General features: G+C 47.7%; 1 protein-coding gene across 2 annotated transcripts in view; it reads right to left on the minus strand.

Moving 5' to 3' along the window:
- Positions 1–286: 286 nt before the first annotated feature.
- gphra (golgi pH regulator A) overlaps positions 287–25,492 on the minus strand; it is a 91,850-nt gene continuing 66,644 nt past the window's right edge. Inside the window, exons 8-14 of one of the 2 annotated variants that reach the window (XM_085998384.1) lie at positions 18,527–18,636; positions 17,590–17,669; positions 13,827–13,919; positions 8,826–8,921; positions 5,484–5,573; positions 2,355–2,420; positions 287–1,256 (exon numbers count right to left, since the gene is read on the minus strand). In XM_085998384.1, the coding sequence (XP_085854510.1) occupies positions 1,050–1,256; positions 2,355–2,420; positions 5,484–5,573; positions 8,826–8,921; positions 13,827–13,919; positions 17,590–17,669; positions 18,527–18,636 (742 nt within the window). In that variant the 3' untranslated portion in view covers positions 287–1,049. Of the gene's footprint in view, positions 1,257–2,354; positions 2,421–5,483; positions 5,574–8,825; positions 8,922–13,826; positions 13,920–17,589; positions 17,678–18,525; positions 18,637–25,492 lie in introns of both variants that reach the window. The other variant, XM_085998383.1, reaches the window with a different exon arrangement.

Consider the following 25,492-nt stretch of genomic DNA (forward strand, 5'->3'; position numbering starts at 1 on the left):
CTTGCAAAGAATCCAGACACACCTGAGGTGGACACAGATGGCATACAATGGCGCGTCAACCCAAGCACCCCACCCACCCGCCCCTTCAACCACCGTCTGCCCCACCTGTGACAGAGACTGTAGGTCCCGCATTGGACTCATCAGTCACCTGTGAACTCATTTTTAATGTGGAAGCAAGTCATCCTCGGTTCCGAGGGACTGCCTAAGAAGAAGAACAATGCAGGTACAGTCGGTTTTTCTATTTAGTGCAGACGATGCTTTTGTGAAAACAATCTGGAGATCATAATTAACACAGAACTTCATTTATTGAAACAATTCGAGACATACACTGGATGATACGCTCCACGTATCAGAAGCCTGAATCGAGAGAGGCTACCTACAGAAGTCGATAGCGCAATAATCTTGCTGGCATCACCACTTCAACAAGAAACTAAACTTCAACGGCTCTCGAAACTATAGGTGCAAGATCAGTGGCGGCGAGCTGGGTCTCATTAAGATTCACCATTCCCTCCGTCCCAGTGAAAAGATCTCTCAGAAATTTTACAAAGTGGGAAATTCCTACGCAAAATTACTAAGGCTTTGAGGTTATCTGCGGATGGGAATCGAGGGGAAATTTTATAGACGCACACTCCCAGTCTGGAGACTTGCTCACCGGGAGCACACATTGGAAAATTGCAGGCGTACTTCCTGTATTTTATCCTCCATTAAAATGAATGGAAAATTTATCCCTTAAAAAAGTTTTTTTTAAGCAGTACTTACTAAACAAAAACCTCCTAACATCGATGGCAGCTTTCAAAAAACCGAGTTGTTCTGTGATTTTAATTCAGAAAGAATTGTAAACTTTAGCAGTGATTCGGTTTCTGGTATGAATCCAAACTAAGTGCTGTAGAAGTGAAATCTTTCATATCCCTTACATCAAATCCCCAAGCGGGCTTCTGTATATTGTCTTTTCTCGCGTCTTCTCAACAGACGAACGGCCGATTTTAAGGTCCAGTGCTTTATAAAGTGGACGTGAACACAAAAGCAGAGTGCCCGAGTCGGCAGTGGTTTTAAAAACTCATGTGCTTTTCCGGGGCTTGTTTGTGTGCCAGGTAGAGGAAGACGATGCTGCTCAGCGCGCTGACTAGGAAGATGACGTCAAACCAGCGGTGGTAGAAATTGAACTGCAGCTCTCCCAGGACCTCAGTGACAATGGTGCGATATTCAAGGGGCATGCTCATTCTCATCAGCAACACCGATGACACAAAATACATACCCTGTGCCAAGAGACAGCATGAGAGGGTAAAAATATGAACATCCGGACATTCTGCACATCAGAATAAATGTTAGTAAATACATGTTAAAATATATAATGCTACTGTTCATTCTCCGTGGTGTTATGTGTGTTTGGAGTCAAAACCGAGGTTCGAAGCCATTGGGTATTTGGATCAGATGTAATTCGGTCCCCATTTTAAAGTCATATCTTCTGCCCTTATCTTTATTCTCCATTATAAATTACTCTGCTAAATGTTAAAATGTAAACTGCCTCAACATGTCACTCTACAATTACACACTCCCACCACTTGAGTGCAGTGCCTCCACTGGGGGAGGCTGTAATTACAGCGTGACAAGTTTACATAGACAATTCCCAATATAAATGTTGACTTAAGAATTTATAATGGGAACAGTTTGCAAAAAGTGCACACAGATGTTTCAATTGCTAAAAATGTATAGATAAGCATGATTTCTGTATCTGAACATTAACTAGAACAGCAGCCATTCATGCTACAGACATATGATACACTCAACGATCACAGGATGTTCCCCTCCCTTAAAAAGCATTATTGCATTCATGTTAGAATTCAGACATCAGGTAAAAGTACCTATGATACAACATCAGAATAGGTTTCAGTAAAATTGGTCATGGGGTTCTCTGCAAAGATCAACATCTCATCCGAAAGTCATCTCATTCGAAAGACGGCACCTCCGACAGTGCAGCACTCCCTCAGTACTGCACTAGGAGGATCAGCCTAGATTATGTGCTCATGTCTCTGGAGTGGGTCTTGAACCTATGAGAGACTCAGAGATGAGAGTGCTACCCACTGAGCCACAGCTGACACCTAATATTAGGTTAGTTACAATGATTCCTATACTCTGCCCCAGCACCAGAAGATCTGTCTGACTCTTAAATTTCCCAAACCAGCCCAAGTTTCGCACAGAATTGAGAGTAATTCCGTTCTGGGAACTGGGTTGCAATTGCCCAAACTCATTTCACATAGGACTCTTGCAGCAGCAGACGGAAGAGACTTTTGTCCCCTCAGCTCGGGCTGGCTGTAAACCACTGCACCAACAAGCCCACCACCATAATTACTTACCATAATCTGTGCGAGGACCAGTACTATAACATTGGAAGATTTATTGCTGGAGATTGCATAAAAGAACTAGGAGAGAAAGAAAACAAATGTTAAATTAAAACTGACCAAAGGCGTGGAGAGAAGATTTACCGGAACGGTACCAGGGATGAGGCTGTGGTACAGAGGCTGGAGAAGCTGGGATTGTTCTCCTTTGAGCAGAGAAGGTCAAGGGGAGATTCAATAGAGGTAATCAACATTACCGTTCAAATGACCTATCACCACCTTCTCAGGGGCAACTAGGGATGGGCAATAAATGCAGCCTTGCCAGTGATGCCCACATCCCAAGAATGAGTTAATAAAAACAGCTGTACTATATTAATTCTGAGGCAATGTACAGTTACGCAGAAACAAAATCCCTGAGGGCCACAGTGTTCAGAGAGACAGAGACAGAGAGACAGAGTGTGAGTGAGAGTGTGTGTGTGGGAGAGAGAACGAGTGTGTACGTAGATATATGCGAGTGTGAGCGAGTGCGCGCACATGCGTCTTTCTTTCACTGCTCTCCCTTTTTTGGTTTTCTGTCTCTGTGCTGTTCTGGTTCCGTAACTCGCTTACATTTTTGGTTCTTTCTCTCCTCCTGCTTCTATCTCGGACTTCTTCTGGTTCTCTCCTCTTTCCTTCTCTCACTCTCTCTCTCATGGTCTGGTTCTCTCCTCTTTCCTTCTCTCACGGTCTGGTTCTCTCCTCTTTCCTTCTCTCACTCTCTCTCATGGTCTGGTTCTCTCCTCTTTCCTTCTCTCCAATTCCAATTCCAATTCCAATTCAAATGCTTTATTGGCATGAAAGTTTACAGAGAACCATATTGCCAAAGCTTACATAGCAAAAAGGTACAGTTTTCCAACATTCTGTAGGTGTCAATCGATTTGACATTTGTTGGGTACATACAATATTACTTTTAAACAATATTAATTTTAAACAGTCTTTCTACTTCATTTGGTACGTTCAATATTAATTTTAAACAGTCTTACTTTTAAACAGTCCTCAGGTTGTGACATGTTGTTACATATTTGGCCCCAAGGTATGGTCTGTCTCCTTCTCCCAGGACTAATCTCAATTTTGACAGGTCATCCAATTCCTTGAAATCTGGGGTTGTTTGGCTTAGCTTGTTGAATAGTATGTTTCTTGATGTGTTGAATTTTTCGCATTTTAGGAGGAAATGCATTTCTGTTTCAACCTCGCCGGCCAGACATTGATCGCATATTCTATTCTCTCTAGGCTGCCAGGATTTCTTGTATCTGCCTTTTTAAATTTCCAGTTGGTGGTCGCTTAGTCTGTACCTGGTGAGGGTCTGTCTCTGTTTTGTGTCTCTGATGGTCGTGAGGTAGTCTGCCAGTTTATATTCTCTTTTTAGGGCCCGGTAACATTCTAATCTGCTTTGGCTTTCGGTTATTTTGTTCCAATGTTCCAGGTAGGTTTCTTTGCATTGTTTAATGATTTGGTTCACTCGGATTGGTGTTTGGACGGCTGTGTTGGTCTGGGGCTGGTCAGGGTCCGGCTGAGTACTTAGTTTCAGTAGCAGCTGACTCAGGGACTCTTTTCTGGGTTTAGCTCTTGGGTCTGAAAGGCTTTGAAATGAAGGGTGTCTGGGGAGCTAGATTTGAGGTGATTTAGGAAGTTTAGTGCTCGTTTTTGGATGTTTATTATCAGTGGGTATCTGCCTAGTTCGGCTCTGCATGCATTTGTTGGCGTTTTTCTTTGGGTGCGAAGGATGCTTCGGCAGAATTCTGCATGTAGGGCTTCTATTGTGTGTTTTTCCCATTTAGTGTAGCTTTGGTGGTTTAGCGGGCCCCATACTTCACTACCGTACAGTGCAATGGGCAGGATTATGCTGTCAAATATTTTGAGCCAGATTTTGATTGGGATTTGGATGTTGTAGAATTTTCTTTTTATTGCATATAGGGCTCTTCGGGCTTTTTCTTTTAGTGCATTCACTGCTATGCTGAAGCTCCCTGATGCTGTAATAGTTAGACCAAGGTAGGTGTAGCTCATAGTGTGTCCTATAGTGGTATCACTGAGGGTAAACTGGTATTTGTTTTCCTGACATCTGGGCCTTTTTTGAAAAATCATGATGTTGGTTTTCTTTAGATTTACTGTTAGAGCCCAATTTTGGCAGTATTTGTCGAGTAGGTCTAGTTGTTGCTGTAATCCCTGTTCTGTGGGAGACAGCAGAACCAGGTCGTCCGCATAGAACAGGGATTTCACTTCTCCATCAAGGAGACGGAGACCTGGTGACTCGCTTTGCTCCAGCATGTCTGCTAATTCATTCTCTCTCATGGTCTGGTTCTCTCCTCTTTCCTTCTCTCACTCTCTCTCTCATGGTCTGGTTCTCTCCTCTTTCCTTCTCTCACTCTCTCTCATGGTCTGGTTCTCTCCTCTTTCCTTCTCTCACTCTCTCTCTCATGGTCTGGTTCTCTCCTCTTTCCTTCTCTCACTCTCTCTCTCATGGTCTGGTTCTCTCCTCTTTCCTTCTCTCACTCTCTCTCATGGTCTGGTTCTCTCCTCTTTCCTTCTCTCACTCTCTCTCATGGTCTGGTTCTCTCCTCTTTCCTTCTCTCACTCTCATGGTCTGGTTCTCTCCTCTTTGTCTTCTCTCACTCTCTCTCATGTTCTAGTTCTCTCCTCTTCTCCCTGTTTCTTTTTGTCCATTTCTTTACTCTTCCTCTGTGCGTGCATTCAGCTGGGTTGGCAGGCAATGGAGGTGGGATCCAGCAAAGGTGCAGGTGGGTTCTGGGGGTGACGGGGGGAGGGATCTGGCCAGGGGCAGAGGCTGGCATCAAGGAGGGGGATCAGGTTCCATCCAAAAAAAACAAAAGTCCAGCTCCTGGCGCTATGGTGCAGGGTGCCACCCCTACCTCAGAGACACAAACTGGGAGCTGGAAGGACTGAAGGTTAAGGATACAGTGAGTATATTTTGAGCTCTGCTATATTTCAAAACAGACCACCAGCTGTGACAGCTAAGCATGACAGAAATAGCATGAATTGTGCACTATAAGCAAGGCATTTAATAGATTAATAGAAATGATGTAATATATGCAGCTTTTCCTTACATTGAATAAAAACGTGGTAAAAGCTAAATTTAACTCTTGTACATACCTTGGTGAGCGTTATTAACAAGCCTCGAATGGAGGTGACGATAATAATTCCCACAAGTATAAAGGAGATATGTTGAGACCAAAACTTCACCTGCATTCAAAGGAAACCGACATGTAAATACTTGCTTGAAATCAGAACATTACCCCATTCCACTCAGAAACCAAGAGCCACGAGAGAATGTACAATATGTTAAGCAGAGATAATGTTACATCAGTGAAAATGAGCTGATGCCTACATTATTTTTCATATAATGGGTATTTATAGAACTCCTTCAGTACTGCCCCTCCAAAAATGCGGCGCTCCCTCAGTACTGCCCCTGACAGTGCAGCGCTCCCTCAGTACTGCCCCTCCGACAGTGCAGCACTCCCTCGGTACTGCCCCTCCGACAGTGCAGCACTCCCTCAGTACTGACCCTCTGACAGTGCTGCACTCCCTCAGTGCAGCGCTCCCTCAGTACTGCCCCTCTGACAGTGCGGCGCTCCCTCAGTACTGCCTCTCCGACAGTGCAGCGCTCCCTCAGTACTGCCTCTCCGACAGTGCAGCGCTCCCTCAGTACTGCCCCTCTGACAGTGCGGCGCTCCCTCAGTACTGCCTCTCCGACAGTGCAGCGCTCCCTCAGTACTGCCTCTCCGACAGTGCGGCGCTCCCTCAGTACTGCCCCCCCGACAGTGCGGCGCGCCCTCAGTACTGCCCCTCCGACAGTGCAGCGCTCCCTCAGTACTGCACTGGGAGCGTCAACCTGGATTATGCGCTCAATTCCCTGGAGTGGGGCTTTGAACCCACGACCTTCTGAGTCAAAGGCAAGAGTGCTGCCCACTGAGCCATGGCTGAGTTATAATGGGGCCAATGGTTGTGCAACTTTAAATGTCAGGGCAATGTGGTGAACTAATTAAAAAAGGATAAAATAATATTCGCACAGCCAGAATATAGATTTTGTGAATTAGAGTTTCCAGCATGAAGCTTTGAACCATGTATCATAAATTCAGGTGTGTACATTAATTTTTGTGAATGGAAAATCTTATGGGCCCCATGGACTCCCACACCAAAATTCCCAAAAGTACGCCCAGTAACTAGGACCTAAAGGACATAGCTGAACATCATAGCATAGCAAACTTAGAAAAGGTATTAGGTTGTTCCAAATATTTATTTTTTTCTCTATGAAATGTGATAACAGGATTACTCAAAGTACACTTGGATGACATGGTTTTTTAAAAATTTGTTCCTGGGGTGTGGGCGTCGCTGGCAATGCTGGCATTTATTGCCCATCTCTAATTGCCCTTGATAAGGTGGTGGCGAGCTGCTGCAGTTCCAGGATTCTGACCCAGCGACGATGAAGGATCGGCCGATATATCTCCAAGTCAGGATGACCTGTGACTTGGAGGGGAACTTGGAGGTGGTGGTGTTCCCATGCGCCTGCTGCCCTTGTCCTTCTAGGTGGAAGAGGTCACGGGTTTGGGAGGTGCTGTTGAAGAAGCCTTGGCGAGTTGCTGCAGTGCATCTTGTAGATGGTACACACTGCAGCCACGGTACGCCAGTGGTGGAGGGAGTGAATGTTTAAGGTGGTGGATGGGGTGCCAATCAAGCGGGCTGCTTTGTCCTGGATGGTGTCGAGCTTCTTGAGTGTTGTATTAGAACATTTCATGTACTAGAAGGTTTACCTTTGTTTCTTATTCCTGACTTTTCTTATGTTGTCAGGCATGGAAAATGAAAGAACGGTGTTCTCACGTACTGGGCCAGCCACACTCAACGCATTGACGCAGCATAATTAAATTGCCATGTTATACACTGTTAATTTGATTCTGAGAATTGTCTTTGCCCTCCTAAATGTCAAGCAGGTTACTTTGATTGCAGGTCAATGCTGTATGAAGGACATTGCTGAGACAGCTATCGGGTTTGACATGAGGCGCAATACAAGGTCGAGTGCAGAGGGAATTGAAATGTTGCAGAATTATATTTTTTTCTTGAAACTGAGCTCAGTTCCTTAAAAGAAATGCAACAAATAAAGAAGCGAAAACTACTGACTTTTTAATGAAATGTTAACGCACGCAGTTATGACACCCCGCCTCTTCAGTCGGTTTGTTTGGATTCTGTGAGCCCGGGGGTTTTCAAAGGGCCGTTGCCTCACTGGGGGATACATCTCTGGCAAAAGAACCAGTGGGGAGATGAGGAGACATTTTTACGCAGTGAGTTGTTGTGATCTGGAACGCGCTGCCTGAAAGGGCGGTGGAAGCAGATTCAACAGTAACTTTCAAAAGGGAATTGGATAAATACTTGGAAGGGGAGAAAATGACAGGGCTGTGGGGAAAGAGCAGGGAGGCTAATTGGAGCAGGGACAGGCATGATGGGTCGAATGGCCTCTTTCTGTGCTGTAAGATTCTGTCCCACATCAGAATCTCAAGATCTGTCAGCACCAATAGCTTGAGATGTGGGTAACTTAACGAAGACATGATTAAAATGTTGTATGTGGCCCCCATGATATGCACCCATGCAGCCTACAAATACAAAACGTCAGTGGCTCATGTACTGGAGTGACTTTCACGGCCAAATGGCTTTTCCCTCATTCCTGAACTCACAGGAACAAGAGGAGGCCATTTAGCCCCTTGAGCCTGTTCCGCCATGCAATGAGATCATGGCTGATCTGCGACTTAACTCCATCTACCCGCCTTTGCCACGTATCCCTTAATACCCTTGGTTAACAGAAAGCTAGCAATCTCCGATTTTAAAATTAACAATTGACCCAGCATCAATTGCTGTTTGCAGAAGAGAGTTCCAAACTTCTACCACCCTCTGCGTGTAGAAATATTTCCTTTCCTAACCTCACTCCTGAAAGAAAAACAGAAAATGCTCAGCAGGTCAGGCAGCATCTGCGGAGAGAGAAACAGTTTCAGGTCGATGACATTTCGTCAGACCTTTCGTCATCGACCTGAAACGTTAACTTTGTTTCTCTCTCCACAGATGCTGCCTGACTTGCTGAGCATTTCCAGCATTTTCTGTTTTTATTTCAGATTTCCAGCATCCGCAGTACATTGCTTTTGTATTAGTGTTTTTTTCCACTCCTGAACGGTCTGGCTCTTATTCTTCGATTATGCCCCCTAGTCCGAGACTCCCCAACCCGCGGAAACAGTTTCACTCTATTTATGCTCTTATCTCTACTATGGACAACCCGATGAAAAGTGGCAGGCGTGAGACAGTAGACATTAAGCGACAGCTGATCATGTTTAAGAATCAGAACAGTAGGGATTCAACCAGTGTTATTTACTGTCATCACAACAAGACCATCCTTAAAAGAACGATTCCAAGAGCCAGGAATCAGGTGCCACATTGGGCAATACTTTTACTTACATCAAACTGAATGCCCAAATAGTTCACTGTGATCTCGATGCCTCGAGTGACTGGGTCTGTTTTACCAACTCGATCGAAGACGATATTTATTGTTGCCTGCAGTTCGATGGGGGGAGGGGGGGGGGGAAATACAAATCAAATATCCAACAAGACCAGGTTTATCTACAATGTTTTAAATTTCAGTTACATCAGAGCTTGTCCAAGTTAACACAGTTTAATAAAACCAAGAGATTGCTCCCGGACTGCCTGAAACTGGCAGAATGAAAACAACAGGATGCGATTGGAAAACTGGATGAATGCTAGCTTCAAATTCAATGTGGACATAAAAAGAATGCACTTGGGCGTTTAAAGGTTGCAAAACGAACTCATTGAGCTCTTTATAGTTGGTCTGTGTGTTACACCGGAACAGGAGGAGGCCATGCAGCCCCTCGAGCCTGTTCCGCCATTCAATCAGATCATGGCTGATCGGTATCTCAACTCCAGCTACCCGCCTTAGTTCCATATCCCTTAATAAACTAGTCTAATAAAAATCTATCCATCTCAGGTTTGACATTTTCATTTGACCTCCAGCTTTTTGTGGGGGAGAGTTCCAGATTTCCACCACCCTTTGTGTGAAGAAGTGCTTCCTGACATCACCCCTGAACGGCCTGGCTCTAATTTTAAGGTTCTGCCCCCTTGTTCTGGACTCCCCCCACCAGAGGAAATAGTTTCTCTCTCTCGACCCCATCAACTCCTTTAATCATCTTAAACACCAAAGCAAAATCTATCGCTCTCGGTCTTGAAATCCCTTACATCCTAGGGTCTTGAGGGAAGTGGCGGTAGGGATTGTGGATGCATTGGTAATAATTTTCCAAAACTCCCTGGACTCGGCAATGGTCCCGGCAGACTGGAAAACTGCTAATGTAACACCCTTATTTAAAAAGGGCAGTAGACAGAAGGCTGGAAACTATAGACCGGTTAGCCTAACATCTGTGGTAGGTAAAATTTTGGAGTCCATTATTAAGGAGACAGTAACAGGACATTTGGATAATCATAATTTAATAGGACAAAGTCAGCATGGTTTTATGAAGGGGAAGTCATGTTTGACAAATTTGCTGGAGTTCTTTGAGGAAGTAACATATAGGGTGGATAAAGGGGAACCAGTGGACGTAGTGTCTTTAGACTTCCAAAAGGCATTTGACAAGGTGCCACACAAAAGATTATTGCTTAAGATAAAAAATTGCAGGATTGGGGGTAATATTCTGGCATGGATAGATGATTGGCTATCTAACAGAAGGCAGAGAGTTGGGATAAATGGTTCATTCTCAGACTGGCAATCAGTAACTAGTGGTGTTCCGCAGGGGTCAGTGCTGGGTCCCCAACTCTTTACAATCTATATTAACGATTTGGAGGAGGGGACCGAGTGTAACATATCAAAGTTTGCAGATGATACTAAGATGGGGGGGAAAGTAGTGAGTGAGGAGGACATAAAAAACCTTCAAGGGGACATAGACAGGCTAAGTAAGTGGGCAGAGATTTGGCAGATGGAATACAATACTGGAAAGTGTGAGGTTATGCACTTTGGCAGGAAAAATCATAGAGCAAGTTATTATCTTAATGGCAAGAAACTGGAAAGTACTGAAGTACAAAGGGATCTGGGGGTCCTGGTGCACGAAACTCAAAAGGTTAGTATGCAGGTGCAGCAAGTGATTAAGAAGGCCAATGGAATGTTGGCTTTCATTGCTAGGGGGATAGAATATAAAAATAGGGAGGTATTGCTTCAGTTGCACAAGGTATTGGTGAGGCCGCACCTGGAATACTGCATACAGTTTTGGTGTCCATACTTAAGAAAGGACATACTTGCTCTCGAGTCAGTACAAAGAAGGTTCACTCGGTTAATCCCGGGGATGAGGGGATGGACATATGAGGAGAGGTTGAGTAGATTGGGACTCTACTCATTGGAGTTCAGAAGAATGAGAGGCGATCTTATTGAAACATATAAGATTGTGAAGGGGTTGGATCGGGTGGATGCAGGGAAGATGTTCCCGATGATGGGTGAAACTAGAACTAGGGGGCATAGTCTTAGAATAAGGGGCTGCTCTTTCAAAACTGAGATGAGGAGGAACTACTTCACTCAGAGGGTGGTAGGTCCATGGAATATGCTGCCCCAAAAAACTGTAGAAGCTACATCATTACATAAATTTAAAACAGAAATAGACAGTTTCCTAGAAGTAAAGGGAATTAAGGGTTATGGGGAGCGGGCAGGAATTTGGACATGAGTCTAGGTTTGGACCGGTCATGGCCCTGTGGGTAGTGAAGCGGGCCCAGGGGCCGTGTAGCCTGATCCTGCTCCTATTTCGTGTGTCTAATTCTGTTAGATTCAGGAGATGGTTCTGTGATAGTGGATTGGTGGTTAGGATCAGATCAGCCATGATCTTATTGAATGGCGGAGCAGGCTCGAGGGGCCGATTGGCCTACTCCTGCTCCTATTTCTTATGTTCTTATGAAATTGACCCCCAGCATCCAGTCTTTAGGGGGGGGGGGGGGAAGTTCCAGATCTCTACTACCCTGTGTGTGTAGAAGTATAGTAGAAAGTTACATTCTACAGATCACATACTGATTGAAACACTGAGACTCCAAACCACTGATTCAATAATAAATTAGTTGCAGCACTAGCTTTCGAATCCGGTCTTTGAATCAGCAGCGAACCGCTGTATGCAAATAGGTGCCTAAGCAAATGTTTCCACTGACAGGCACCTATTGTAGGGGCAAAAGAGTGGAGCAGACAAGCAAGGTGCTTATAACCAGGGTAGATGCACCAGCCTGTCCCACAGCTGGAATAAGATGGAACCCATTAGTACTCCCAGGTGCTTTCAATTATACGATCAATACAGAGCTCCAGTAATACATACATCAGTGCGCAGTAACAAGACACGAAGCCTGGCTTTCAGTTTTATAATAGAATCCCGAGGGGGGGGGAAATTACATCATATTTTGTGAATTTTTTCAAACATGTGAAGTTGCTGAAGCGATAGGTGGTAGCGGGATTGGTGGATGTAACATAGATTATCTCCATTTCCAACGATGGAGTTGGATTGGACCGGTTCTTGGCTGGGGCAGAGATTGCTTCTTATAAAAGGTAAGTGCGATGTCCTGGGCGGGTGTCAATTGCCTGAGGAGTCAGCGAGGAATTCTCCAGAATTATTTCATCTATTTGACCCCGAGTGTCTTTTTCTAGTTTTTTTGGCTCTCCCAGGAGATTACTTGACTGGGGGAGGTGGGGGAGATGGAGGAAGTATCTGGCCACGATCCTCATGAGCGTGGGGGCGGGTTTGATGGACCAGCTGGTGTTCTCCTGCCCGTCAGTTTTGTATGTTCGAATGAAGTGGTAGGACACAGGGGGCTGGATATTCTGCTATTGCACCATTGGAGAGCAGGTATGCTGTGGTGGGACATCCATTCACCACACAGAGGGATCCCTAGACCCTGGCTGAACTTCTGGCTGTGGGCTATTTTGACGGCTTCTGGTCTCTGTCGAGGGGGGTCTGCTCGGAGGGAAGGGATGGAGACTGCCTGGGAGTAAGACCCGTCACTGTGTAGCGTGGCCACAGACCCCAGTCAGTTAAAGGTTTGAAAAGAAAAACTAACCTTTTTAAGAAATGTCTCTAAACGTGTGCAACTGATCACTCTATGGTGGACTGCACAGGCCTCATGGGCGTCAAATTTTAAACTGCTTCCCCTTGCCACTACACCAAACGCTGGATGCCAGGGGTGCCCCTTGTGCAGTGTTGGATGACGTATTTCCATCATTTTCATATTGCAAGGCTATGGGGAAAGGGCAGGGGAGTGGGTCTGACAGGAGAGCTCTTTCAAAGAGCCGGTACAGACAGGACGGGCCGAATGGCCTCCTTCTGTGCTGTATCATTTTATGATGATGAAATACACAGCCATATACGGTTGGACATATATATTGTATATCAATCATCACATCTAGGGGAGAATCGAGGGTCATAAAAGTGAGCGGATCCCCAATCCACATTCCACACAAACAGTAAATCTGCAATGGGAGCCGGAAGATCGTAGCCAGGGTTTTGCCTACGATTCTCCATTTGGTGAGTTATCAATCTCCATTACTCTGGTGACCTGAAAGGAGGCAGGTGATTCTTGCAAAAGAGAAGGAAAAAAATAATCAGGCTGCTCGTAATGCACCAGAATGGTACCGGGGCTAAAAGGGTTAAATTACGAGGACACAGACTAGGCTTAATCCTCGAGTATAGAGGATTAAGGTGTGATCTAATCGAGGTGTTTAAGATGATTAAAGGAGTTGACAGGGTAGAGAGAGAGAAACTATTTCCTCTGGTGGGGGGGGAGTCCAGAACAAGGGGGCAGAACCTTAAAATTAGAGCCAGGCCGTTCAGGGGTGATGTCAGGAAACACTTCTTCACACAAAGGGTAGTGGAAATCTGGAACTCTCCCCCCCAGAAAGCTGTTGAGGCTGGGGGTCAATTGAAAATTTCAGAACTGAGATCGATAGATTTTTGTTGGGTAAGGGTATTAAGGGATATGGAACCCAGGTGGGTAGATGGAGTCAAGATACAGATCAGCCGTGATCTAACTGGCTTGAGGTGAATGGCCTCCTCTTGTTCTTATGTAACACAACAGCCCCACTGGGCTCGTAGGTCGGAGTGGTACTGGTCTACCTGTATTCTCAGCCAGCGATGGTGTTGAGTGCAGGAGAGAGGGAGGGAAGGGCAAGGTTACTAACTACTCAACATAAATAACTGAAGCATTCAGTTCTGAAAATATCTGGGCTGGAAATTCAGCAGTTTACTCATCGGGCGACAAAATTCGAACAGGACAAATTGCTGGGTAAGAATGATGAAAACAAACAGAAGTGAGTTGCCTTGGTTTTGTGGGGCTGGGGCCTGTGGTCTAGAAATGGCTGCTTAATGCTGAAAGTACTTCCATCAACATCAGTCCGCCCCTTTAAGCGTGCAGCAGTGCCATGCAGCATATACTCACCATAAAGATTTTCCAGACACAGTAGATAGAGAAAAAATACCCCAAGAAATTAAAATATTTTCCTTGAAATGTTTTTGAGTATTCAATTCTTTCCTGTAAAAGATAAAAGGGACACATGCTTTTAGCACCAGGTTTCTGCAACCCCAGGATGTTTCAGTTGTGGTGAGCAAGGGCAGAGGTCAATGCCATTAAACCTTCCGGGAAGATTTGGAATTCTCAATCCAGTTATTTTCCATTCACATGCAACTGTGGTGTTTATGATCTATTTGTTGTGCTTGACTGCCTCAAAGCTATTCAATTTCCTCAGATTACACTGGGCCAAAGGCAAGAAAACAATATTGAGATATGATAAACAAGACCTTGCTTTGGAACACTTCCCAAGGAGGTTATGCGAAACCTTTATAAATCACCGGTTAGGCCTCAACTGGAGTACTGTGTCCAATTCTGGGCCCCGCACTTTAGGAAGGATGTCAAGGCCTTGGAGAGGGTGCAGAGGAGATTTACTAGAATGGTACCAGGGATGAGGGACTTCAGTTACGTGGAGAGACTGGGGAAGCTGGGGTTGTTCTTCTTAGAGCAGAGAAGGTTAAGGGGAGATTTAATAGAAGCGTTCAAAATTATGTAGGGTTTTGATCAGAGTAACTAAGAAGAAACTGTTTCCAGTGGCAGAAGGGTCGGTAACCAGAGGACACAGATTTAAATTCAATGTCTAAAGAACCAGATGGGGAGATGAGGAGAAATGTTTAAATTTTTTAAGCAGCGAGTTGCTGGAATGCGCTACCTGAAAGGGCGGTGGAAGCAGATTCAATAGTAACTTTCAAAAAGGAATGGGATACATACTTGAAGGGGAGAAAATGTGCAGGGCTGTGGGGAAAGAGCAGGGGGGGAGTGGGACTAATTGGAGAGCTCGTTCAAAGAGCTGGCACAGGCACGATGGGCCGAATGGCCTCCTTCTGTGCTGTATCATTCTATCTCACAAGAGAATCCCAAGATCTGTCAGCACCAGTAACTTGAGATATCTGTAAATTAATGAAAGCATATTTAGAACGTTGTATGTAGCCCCCATGATGTGCAGGCATGCAGCCTACAAACAGAAATGCTCCTGTACTGGAGTGATTCTATGATTTGATTCAAGAAATGATTTATCTCCTACAGCGTGCATTTTCTTGAGGGAATTATCCTGATTTGTTTTTACCATGACACTGTCACTTCCTAAACTGATTTCCATCATGCCTTTATTTCCCAAAGATAGAAGATACAGGGAAAAACGTGTTGATGTTACTTAAATAAAAAAGCTGCTTCCCCACCACACTCAAACCAGCAATTGACTATACTCATGACAAGTCTTCTTTCCTAAGCACATCAGCCAACTCTTCAGGTAACAGTAGGAAGTACAATAAATAAGAGAATTTGGGTTGCAGTGAACAGGCTCCCAAGGCTTGCTTCAAATATTTTTGTTTTCTTGTATTAAAACTTTACAAGGATCAGATTTTATTTACAGCACTAGCAGATCTCCCGTGACAATGCTCGCACGAGCCAGACGGTAATCTGTTTCAGAGAAAGACCATATAATGTTATAACATGCAATGCAGAATATACTATTGGAGCCGTGTCCTTTTAACGCCACAGAGTTGGACTGGTAAACAAAGACTCAGGTTATTCAGAATTCATTTGGTGTTTTGGTGAGGAAACTTTCCAAGCTCGAATGCAACTGCCAGTTTAAGGCTGCAGACGTAAGCCCAACAATCTAGGCCGACAGTCCAGTGCAGTACTGAGGGAGCACTGCACTGTCGGAGGGGCGGTACTGAGGGAGCGCCGCACTGTCGGAGGGGCGGTACTGAGGGAGCGCCGCACTGTCGGAGGGGTGGTACTGAGGGAGCGCCGCACTGTCGGAGGGGCGGTACTGAGGGAGCGCCGCAGTGTCGGAGGGGCGGTACTGAGGGAGCGCCGCAGTGTCGGAGGGGCGGTACTGAGGGAGCGCCGCACTGTCGGAGGGGCGGTACTGAGGGAGCGCCGCACTGTCGGAGGGGCGGTACTGAGGGAGCGCCGCACTGTCAGAGGGGCAGTACTGAGGGAGCGCTGCACTGTCGGAGGGGCGGTACTGAGGGAGCGCCGCACTGTCGGAGGGACGGTACTGAGGGAGCGCCGCACTGTCGGAGGGACGGTACTGAGGGAGCGCCGCACTGTCGGAGGGGCGGTACTGAGGGAGCACCGCATTGTCGGAGGGGCAGTGCTGAGGGAGCGCCGCATTGTCGGAGGGGCAGTACTGAGGGAGCGCTGCACATCACTAAAAGCAGATTATCTGGTTATTATCACTTTGCTGTTTGTGGGTCTTGCTGTGTGCAAATTGGTTGCTGTGAACCCTACATTACAACAGTGACTATACTTTAAAAAAAAAGTACTTCATTGCCTGTAAAGCACTTTGGGATGTCCCGAGGTCATGAAAGGCGCTATAGAAATGCAAGTTCATTATTTCTTTTTGCAGCTCAGAAGTGCCCAGCATTGTTTTGCACCTGCAATAAAAAGTATTATCTGCATACACAGATATTCCGTTCTTAATATATTAGTCAATCACCCATGGTGCTGCACACACGGAGTCAAGACCAGTCTTCAGATGATGGAGGGTTGCAGGGTGGGGAATAATTCAATCGGGGCACACAGACATAATTCAGTCCCCATATTAAAGTCACGCATTCTGTCCTTACTTCTATATAATACTTTGATTTTATATTACTTATGGTTAAATGGCTAAACATAGAGAGAAGTAGAGTGCGTTGGAGGATAGCAGTTTATCTTCAGTAGAGACGACAAAACTGAGGCTGCAGCACCATCACTGGCAAGAAGGTATAACTACAGCTTGGCAAGTTTAAATAACAACTTGTATTTAACGTAGTAAAACGCCCCAGGGCGCTTCACAGGAGCATTATAAAACAAAATTTGACACCGAGCCACATAAGGAGATATTAGGGCAGATGACAAAGAGGTCGGTTTTAAGGAGCGTCTTAAAGAAGGAGAGAGAGATAGAGCTTAGGGCCCAGGCAACTGAAGGCACAGCCACCAACGGTGGAGCGATTAAAATCAGGGATGCACAACAGGCCAGAATTGGAGGAACGCAGATATCTCGGAGGGTTGTAGGGCTGGAGGAGATTACAGAGATAGGGAGGGGCGAGGCCATGGAAGGATTTGAAAATAAGGAAGAGAATTTTAAAATTGAGACATTGCTTAACCGGGAGCCAATGTAGGTTAGCGAGCACAGGGGTGATGGGTGAACGGGACTTGGTGCGAGTTATGACACGGGCCGAGTTTTGGATGACCTCAAGTTTTTGGAGAGTTTCCATTATAAATGTGCACACAGGAATTTATTTATAGTGAAAACGTTGACATAAAAACATGACCAGAAGTTGTGATTAAAGCGAACCTGAAAGGGCGGTGGTAGCAGATTCAACAGTAACTTTTAAAAGGGAATTGGATAAATACTTGAAAAGGAAACGTGCAGGGCAAGGGGAAGTGTGACTAATTGGAGAGCTATTTCAAAGAGCTGCCACAGGCACGATGGGCTGAAGAGCCTCCTTCTGTCATTCTATGAATAGAAGAAGTCAGGTTTTATAGAAAAGGGGGTGCGCAAGATTTTTAATATATCAAAAAAAATTACTTCCTATCTATTTCAGCAGAACAAATTCTTGCAGACGCACAATGACTGAAGACGTGTCTGTACTGTGCGATACGCTACAAAGGGTGGACAATGGGTCGATTGAATCAGTACCTTAGTCGCGTGAAGATCAACCGTTTCGAGAAACAACTGTCGGCTCAGTTCCTCCAGCGCATCCACTTCCTGCTGAATAAGTGAGAGGTCTGAAGAGAAATGTTAAAGAAAGCTCCAAATGAACTGAACCCAGCGTGGCACTCGTGAGCCCTGTCTTTAACTGGTGGGGGTGAAAGAGCCATGTGCAGTTTGAACAAGTGACAGAAGGAAATGTCTGCAATTCTGAAAAAGTATTTACAAGAAATGATGTGTGTGCACATTTAATGTACTTAAAGAGTTACTGTGTTCAGCTCTGCTCTCCACAGTGTAAAAAGGATACAGAGGCATTAGAGAAAGCGCAAAAAAAGATTCACAAGGACGATACCAGAACTGCGAGGTTATAACTATCAGAAAAGTTTGAATACTCTGGGGCTCTTTTCTCTAGAAAAGAGAAGGCGGAGAGGTGACCTGATAGAGGTGTTTAAAATTCTGAAGGAGTTTGATAGGGTAGAGGTAGAGAAGATGTTTCCACTTGTGGGGGAATCCAAAACTAGAGGTTCACGAATATAAGATAGTCACTAATAAATCCAATCGGGAATTCAGGAGAAACTTCTTTACCCAGAGAGTGGTGAGAATGTGGAACTCGCTGCCACAGGGAGTGGTTGAGGTGAATAGCAGAGATACATTTAAGGGGAAGCTGGATAAACACATGAGGGAGAAGGGAATAGAAGGATGTGCTGACAGGGTGAGATGAAGAGGGGTGGGAGGAGGCTGGTGTGGAGCAGAAACACCGGCACGGACCAGTCGGGCCGAATGGCCTGTTTCTGTGCTGCACATTCGATGTAATTCAGGGTATATCAGATAGCTTTGACATCCATTGTGTGTACAATAACAAGGCTTGCCCCCCCATTTCAAGTCACAGAACGTGGCATCCCATATACTCATTGTAAAAGGATATTTTCACTGTTGGAAGATGATGATGTCACACTTTTGATCATTCCCCAAAATCCTGCAGGCTTATTCAGCACTTCCCCGCGCTGGTACATCATCCTCCTGGTCACAGCAATTCTATCGGGGAACCAAACAAGAATTAAAACAGGTTGGATTTCGTTCATGGGACAGGCACATTACCCAGCAAAACACAATACCACCAAACAACAGGAAGGTTATCCACAACTCAACAGGACAGGCAATAAGGGAAAGCATCGAGACAGAAACCCAGGTCAGAACAAAACCTCATCAGAGTTCCAATATGAGTCAATGGCTTAGAAATTCATTAAGGCGCTGCCAGCTTTGCGGCCAGTTACCGCCTAAAGAGGGCTTCTGCGCCAAAAAGGAGTTTGCGCTGATATTCAGCGCAGCGGTATTGGCAGCGGTAGCCGTTAGCGCTGCGCCGGCACCGATGACGTCATCGGTGTGCGCAGTGCCCCGGTTCCGCCCCGATCCCCATATTTAGTTGCGGCCGCCTCTTCCGCAACGGCCGCAAACAGCGACCAGAAAACGGGGCCCTACTCTAGCCTTAGTGGGGCGCTTTAAGGTGGAGGTGCGGCCGGCCGCTTTTTCGGCAGCCGCCTGCCCGCACCTCCTTCCCCGGCCTCCTCCACCGCCCCCCCCGCCGCGGCATTGCCGGCTGCTTTCCGCGAACCCGGCACTTCTCCGAGGTGCCGGGCTCATTTGCCGGCACTCTCCAGCGGCGATCTCCCCGTTGCAGGCAGCTCCCCCTTAAGAGAAGGAGGAGGCCTGCAGTACCGCAGCCTGCCGCTCCGCAGCGGCTGGCACAGCGGCGCCAAGAGCGCTGAAATTCAGTTTCAGCGCCCCAAGCGGAGGCGGGCACACCCTGGAATAGCGCCCGGTTCCGGATTGGGGCGCAGAAGCCGAATATCTGACGGTCGCTAATGGCTCCGCGCCCAGCGCTAACTTTTGGGCGCTAGCCAGCTGGGCGCCCCTAACTGAATTTCTAGGCCAATATGTTCAGTGTGTTAGGCACTAGGTTAGCGTCAGAGGGCAGGATATGGGGAAGGAAAAGGGATGGGGGCGGGGTAGAGAAGCTGAGAACCTCGGTGCTATACTATTGTAAATTTAGAAACTTGTTATTCGAACTACTGCATGTTCCTGGCAGAGTAGGTACAGTCATTGGGCACAGCTGCAACTGATGGGTCCACTGCAATCATCCTCATTACCCACTGCTCGATACTGCTCAACAATGCCAACAGGTCATAGACAACCTAACCATCATTGGGCTCTGCTGGACATCCTGGAGAGTTAAGGGTTAATAGCTGAACTTGCTTGAATCTTGGGACAACAGGCTTCCGAAGATAAACAGGATGGCTTTGAATTGTCTTGAGGAAAGCATGGATTGTCTCCTGCTTTTAGCACCCGAGGGTTACACACGAGAAGTGCTCGTGCAAGGAAATAAGTGGCAGTAATGACGTCAACCATGGGTGATTTAGAGTATAACTTTGGTGCCCAGTGTAATCTACGCATGCTTTGTAGATTTCCAGAAGGCTTTCGACTCCATCTGGCATGACGGTTTATTCCTGAAACCTATCGAAAGCGGGGTAGGAGGGAAAACATGTGATGTAATTAAATCAATGTATACAAACAATAAATGTGCAGTTAAAATTGGAGACAAACAAACAAAATACTTCCCACAGGGGCGGGGGGTGACGCAGGGCTCGCCAATCTCACCGACACTCTTTAATATTTACATTAATGGATTGGCAAAACTACTTGAACAATCTACAGCACCCGGCCTCACCCTATATGAATCCAAGGTTAAATTCCTCCTCTATGCCGACGACCTGGTTCTGCTGTCACCAACTAAGGAGGGTCTACAGCAGAACCTGGACCTGCTGGAGTCGTACTGCCAGACTTGGGCCCTGACAATAAATCCCCAAAAAACCAAAGTCCTTGTGTTCCAGCAAAGATCCAAACAACATGGACCCACAATAAATTTCACAGTAGGAACAACCAAAATTGAACAAACCACTCACTACACATACTTGGGCTTAAAAATCAGTTCTACGGGAAACTTCAAACTGGCTGTGAATGAACTGAAAGAGAAAGCAAGAAGGGCTTTCTATGCCATCAAAAAATCAATCCAAATAGAAATCCCAATTAGCATTTGGCTCAAAATTTTCAAATCAGTAATTGAACCAATTGCACTCTATGGCAGTGAGGTCTGGGGACCACTAACACAACAAGATTTTGCAAAATGGGACAAACACCCAATTGAGATCCTACATGCGGAATTCTGTAAAAGTATCCTCCGGACTCAAAGGAAAACAGTAAACAACGCATGCAGGGCGGAACTAGGCCAATACCCATTAATAATCACTATCCAAAAAAGAGCCACCAGATTTTGGAATCACCTACAAATGAGCAACCCCCAATGCTATCACTACCACGCCCTGAAATGCCAAGAGCTGACCATAAAGAAGAATACCCTCAGTCAACTAGTCCTGGGACTCAGTGAAGTAACTAATAACAATACTAACAATAACCAGTCCCAGGACAGTGACAGGGTAACACAAAGAATTCGACCCAACACAATCGTCGCTAAGCAAAAGGAAAAATATCTGTCATATTGGGCAGAAACAACAAAAACCCAAAGCAAACTCAATTGCTACTTGGCCCTAAACAGACAATACAACATAGCTGATTACCTGACCATGGTAAAGGATAACAAACTGAGAAGAACCTTGACAAGGTACAGACTTAGCGAACATAGCCTAGCGATCGAAAAAGGCAGACACAGGCAGACCAGGCTGCCAAGAGAAGACAGGATATGCTCTCACTGCAGTCAGGGAGTAGTTGAGACAGAGATGCACTTCCTCACAGCCTGTGGAAAATATCAGGGCATCAGAGAGAATTTCTACCAAAAATTCTCACAAATATGCCCTGAATTCAGAAATCTGACTGACAACCAAAAACTCCCATTCCTACTGGGGGAGGAGAGAAGCTGTGTAACACTGGCGGCACACTATGTTACAGCTTGCCATGAACAGAGGGACAACCAGTAAACTAAGACAAGAGTATATATAAACAAGGCGAATGTATATTTATAAACTCAGGGATATACCTGTTTATACACTGTATGAATGGAACCGCGTTTATGTGTTCAACCATAAATGTATTTTGATGCTTTGGCAACATAAGATGTACCTTATCATGCCAATAAAGCGATTTGTATTGTATTGTTATTGTATTGTAATAAAATAGGTCGAGGAATCCATTTACTATAGTGTGGAAAGATAATGGTTAATAAAGCCTGTTCTTCAAAGGATTCGAGAATAGTTGCATCAGGAAGTCTTGTTTGAGAGAAGCAGCTTTGGATTAAACAACAATTGTTCACACAAATAGACGGTCGTCAAGGGATTCAGATAGGCCATGAGGTTTTATCTGTGACATTTACCTTTGATGTGGGCAAAATAAGGTGTATAGAGGAGCATGGTTTTCAACAGTTCTTCGGAGGGCTCGAAAGATAGAACCAGGAACCGAAAACCATTCACTGTGTACAGAATAGATCGATCACCTACACCGGATATCAATAAAGTCTGTTACGTACACTCCACCAGCGAGTGTCTCATGCTTACTGGCAGCGGGTTGTTGTGAACCAGAGAATGGAGGAGGTTGACTGTTAACAGGCTTTTCTGGGAAATTGAGCGGTAGGTGTCAGCCGTGGCTCAGTGGGTAGCACTTTCACCTCTGAGTCAGAAGGTTGTGGGTTCAAGTCCCACTCCAGAGACTCTTCAGTGCAGTACTGAGGGAGCGCCGCACTGTCGGAGGGGCAGTACTGAGGGAGCGCTGCACTGTCGGAGGGGCAGTACTGAGGGAGCGCCGCACTGTCGGAGGGGCAGTACTGAGGGAGCGCCGCACTGTCGGAGGGGCAGTACTGAGGGAGCGCTGCACTGTCGGAGGGGCAGTACTGAGGGAGCGCCGCACTGTCGGAGGGGCAGTACTGAAGGAGCACCGCACTGTCGGAGGGGCAGTACTGAGGGAGCGCTGCACTGTCGGAGGGGCAGTACTGAAGGAGCGCCGCACTGTCGGAGGGGCAGTACTGAGGGAGCGCCGCACTGTCGGAGGGGCAGTACTGAGGGAGTGCCGCACTGTCGGAGAGGCAGTACTGAGGGAGCGCTGCACTGTCGGAGGGGCAGTACTGAGGGAGCGCTGCACTGTTGAAGGGGCAGTACTGAGGGAGTGCTGCACTGTCGGAGGGGCAGTACTGAGGGAGAGCTGCACCGCCGGAAGGGCAGTACTGAGGGAGCGCTGCACTGTCGGAGGGGCAGTACTGAGGGAGCGCTGCACTGTCGGAGGGGCAGTACTGAGGGAGCGCCGCACTGTCGGAGGGGCAGTACTGAGGGAGCGCCGCACTGTCGGAGGGGCAGTACTGAGGGAGCGCCGCACTGTCGGAGGGGCAGTAGTGAGGGAGCGCTGCACTGTCGGAGGGGCATTACTGAGGGAGCACTGCACTGTCGGAGGGGCAGTAATGAGGGAGCGCCGCACTGTCGGAGAGGCAGTACTGAGGTAGTACAGCACTGAGGGAGCGCAGCACTGTCGGAGAGGCAGTACTGAGGGAGTGCCGCACTGTCGGAGGGGCAGTACTGAGGGAACGCCGCACTGTCGGAGGGGCAGTACTGAGGGAGTGCAGCACTGAGGGAGGGGCAGTAATGAGGGAGCGCTGCACTGTCGGAGGGGCAGTACTGAGGGAGTGCCGCACTGTCGGAGAGGCAGTACTGAGGGAGTGCAGCACTGAGGGAGCGCAGCACTGTCGGAGAGGCAGTACTGAGGGAGTGCAGCACTGTCGGAGGGGCAGTACTGAGGGAGCGCCGCACTGTCGGAGGGGCAGTAGTGAGGGAGCGCCGCACTGTCGGAGGGGCAGTACTGAGGGAGCGCCGCACCATCGGAGGGGCAGTACTGAGGGAGCGCTGCACTGTCGGAGGGGCATTACTGAGGGAGCACTGCACTGTCGGAGGGGCAGTACTGAGGGAGCTCCGCACTGTCGGAGGGGCAGTACTGAGGGAGCGCTGCACTGTCGGAGGGGCAGTACTGAGGGAGCGCTGCACTGTCGGAGGGGCATTACTGAGGGAGCACTGCACTGTCGGAGGGGCAGTAATGAGGGAGCGCCGCACTGTCAGAGAGGCAGTACTGAGGGAGTACAGCACTGAGGGAGCGCAGCACTGTCGGAGAGTCAGTACTGAGGGAGTGCAGCACTGTCGGAGGGGCAGTACTGAGGGAGTGCCGCACTGTCGGAGGGGCAGTACTGAGGGAACGCCGCACTGTCGGAGGGGCAGTACTGAGGGAATGCAGCACTGAGGGAGGGGCAGTAATGAGGGAGCGCTGCACTGTCGGAGGGGCAGTACTGAGGGAGTGCCGCACTGTCGGAGAGGCAGTACTGAGGGAGTGCAGCACTGAGGGAGCGCAGCACTGTCGGAGAGGCAGTACTGAGGGAGTGCAACACTGTCGGAGGGGCAGTACTGAGGGAGCGCCGCACTGTCGGAGGGGCAGTACTGAGGGAGCGCCATACTGTCGGAGGGGCAGTACTGAGGGAGCGCCATACTGTCGGAGGGGCAGTACTGAGGGAGCGCCGCACTGTCGGAGAGGCAGTACTGAGGGAGTGCAGCACTGTCGGAGGGGCAGTACTGAGGGAGCGCCGCACTGTCGGAGGGGCAGTAGTGAGGGAGCGCCGCACTGTCGGAGGGGCAGTACTGAGGGAGCGCCGCACCGTCGGAGGGGCAGTACTGAGGGAGCGCTGCACTGTCGGAGGGGCATTACTGAGGGAGCACTGCACTGTCGGAGGGGCAGTACTGAGGGAGCTCCGCACTGTCGGAGGGGCAGTACTGAGGGAGCGCTGCACTGTCGGAGGGGCAGTACTGAGGCAGCGCCGCACTGTCGGAGGGGCAGTACTGAGGGAGCGCCGCACCGTCGGAGGGGCAGTACTGAGGGAGCGCTGCACTGTCGGAGGGGCATTACTGAGGGAGCGCTGCACTGTCGGAGGGGCAGTAATGAGGGAGCGCCGCACTGTCAGAGAGGCAGTACTGAGGGAGTACAGCACTGAGGGAGCGCAGCACTGTCGGAGAGTCAGTACTGAGGGAGTGCAGCACTGTCGGAGGGGCAGTACTGAGGGAGTGCCGCACTGTCGGAGGGGCAGTACTGAGGGAACGCCGCACTGTCGGAGGGGCAGTACTGAGGGAGTGCAGCACTGAGGGAGGGGCAGTAATGAGGGAGCGCTGCACTGTCGGAGGGGCAGTACTGAGGGAGTGCCGCACTGTCGGAGAGGCAGTACTGAGGGAGTGCAGCACTGAGGGAGCGCAGCACTGTCGGAGAGGCAGTACTGAGGGAGTGCAACACTGTCGGAGGGGCAGTACTGAGGGAGCGCCGCACTGTCGGAGGGGCAGTACTGAGGGAGCGCCATACTGTCGGAGGGGCAGTACTGAGGGAGCGCCGCACTGTCGGAGGGGCAGTGCTGAGGGAGTGCAGCACTGTCGGAGGTGCTGTCTTACGGGTGAGATGTTAAACCGAGGCCCAGTCTGCCCATCTCAGGTGGATGTAAAAGAGGAAGAGCAGGTGAGTTCATCCCTCAAACATAATTAAAAAACATTTTCTGGTCATTTTTTCATTGCTGTTTGCGGGACCTTGCTGTACACAAATTCCTACATAGGAACATAGTAGGCCATTCAGCCCTTTGAGCCTGTTCCACCATTCAATGAGACCATGGCTGATCTGCGACCTAACTCCATATACCCCGCCTTTGACCCATATCCCTCAATACCTTTGGTTTACAAAAATCTATCAATCTCTGATTTAAAATTAACTATTGATCTAGAATCAATTTCCGTTTGCGGAAGAGAGTTCCAAACTTCTGCCACCCTTTGTGTGTAGAAGTGTTTCCTAATTTCACTCCTGAAAGGTCTGGCTCTAATTT

This window comes from Somniosus microcephalus, chromosome 10 (assembly GCF_052327205.1).
Source record: "Somniosus microcephalus isolate GS21.2 chromosome 10, FLI_Smic_1.0, whole genome shotgun sequence".
Lineage (NCBI taxonomy): Eukaryota > Metazoa > Chordata > Chondrichthyes > Squaliformes > Somniosidae > Somniosus > Somniosus microcephalus.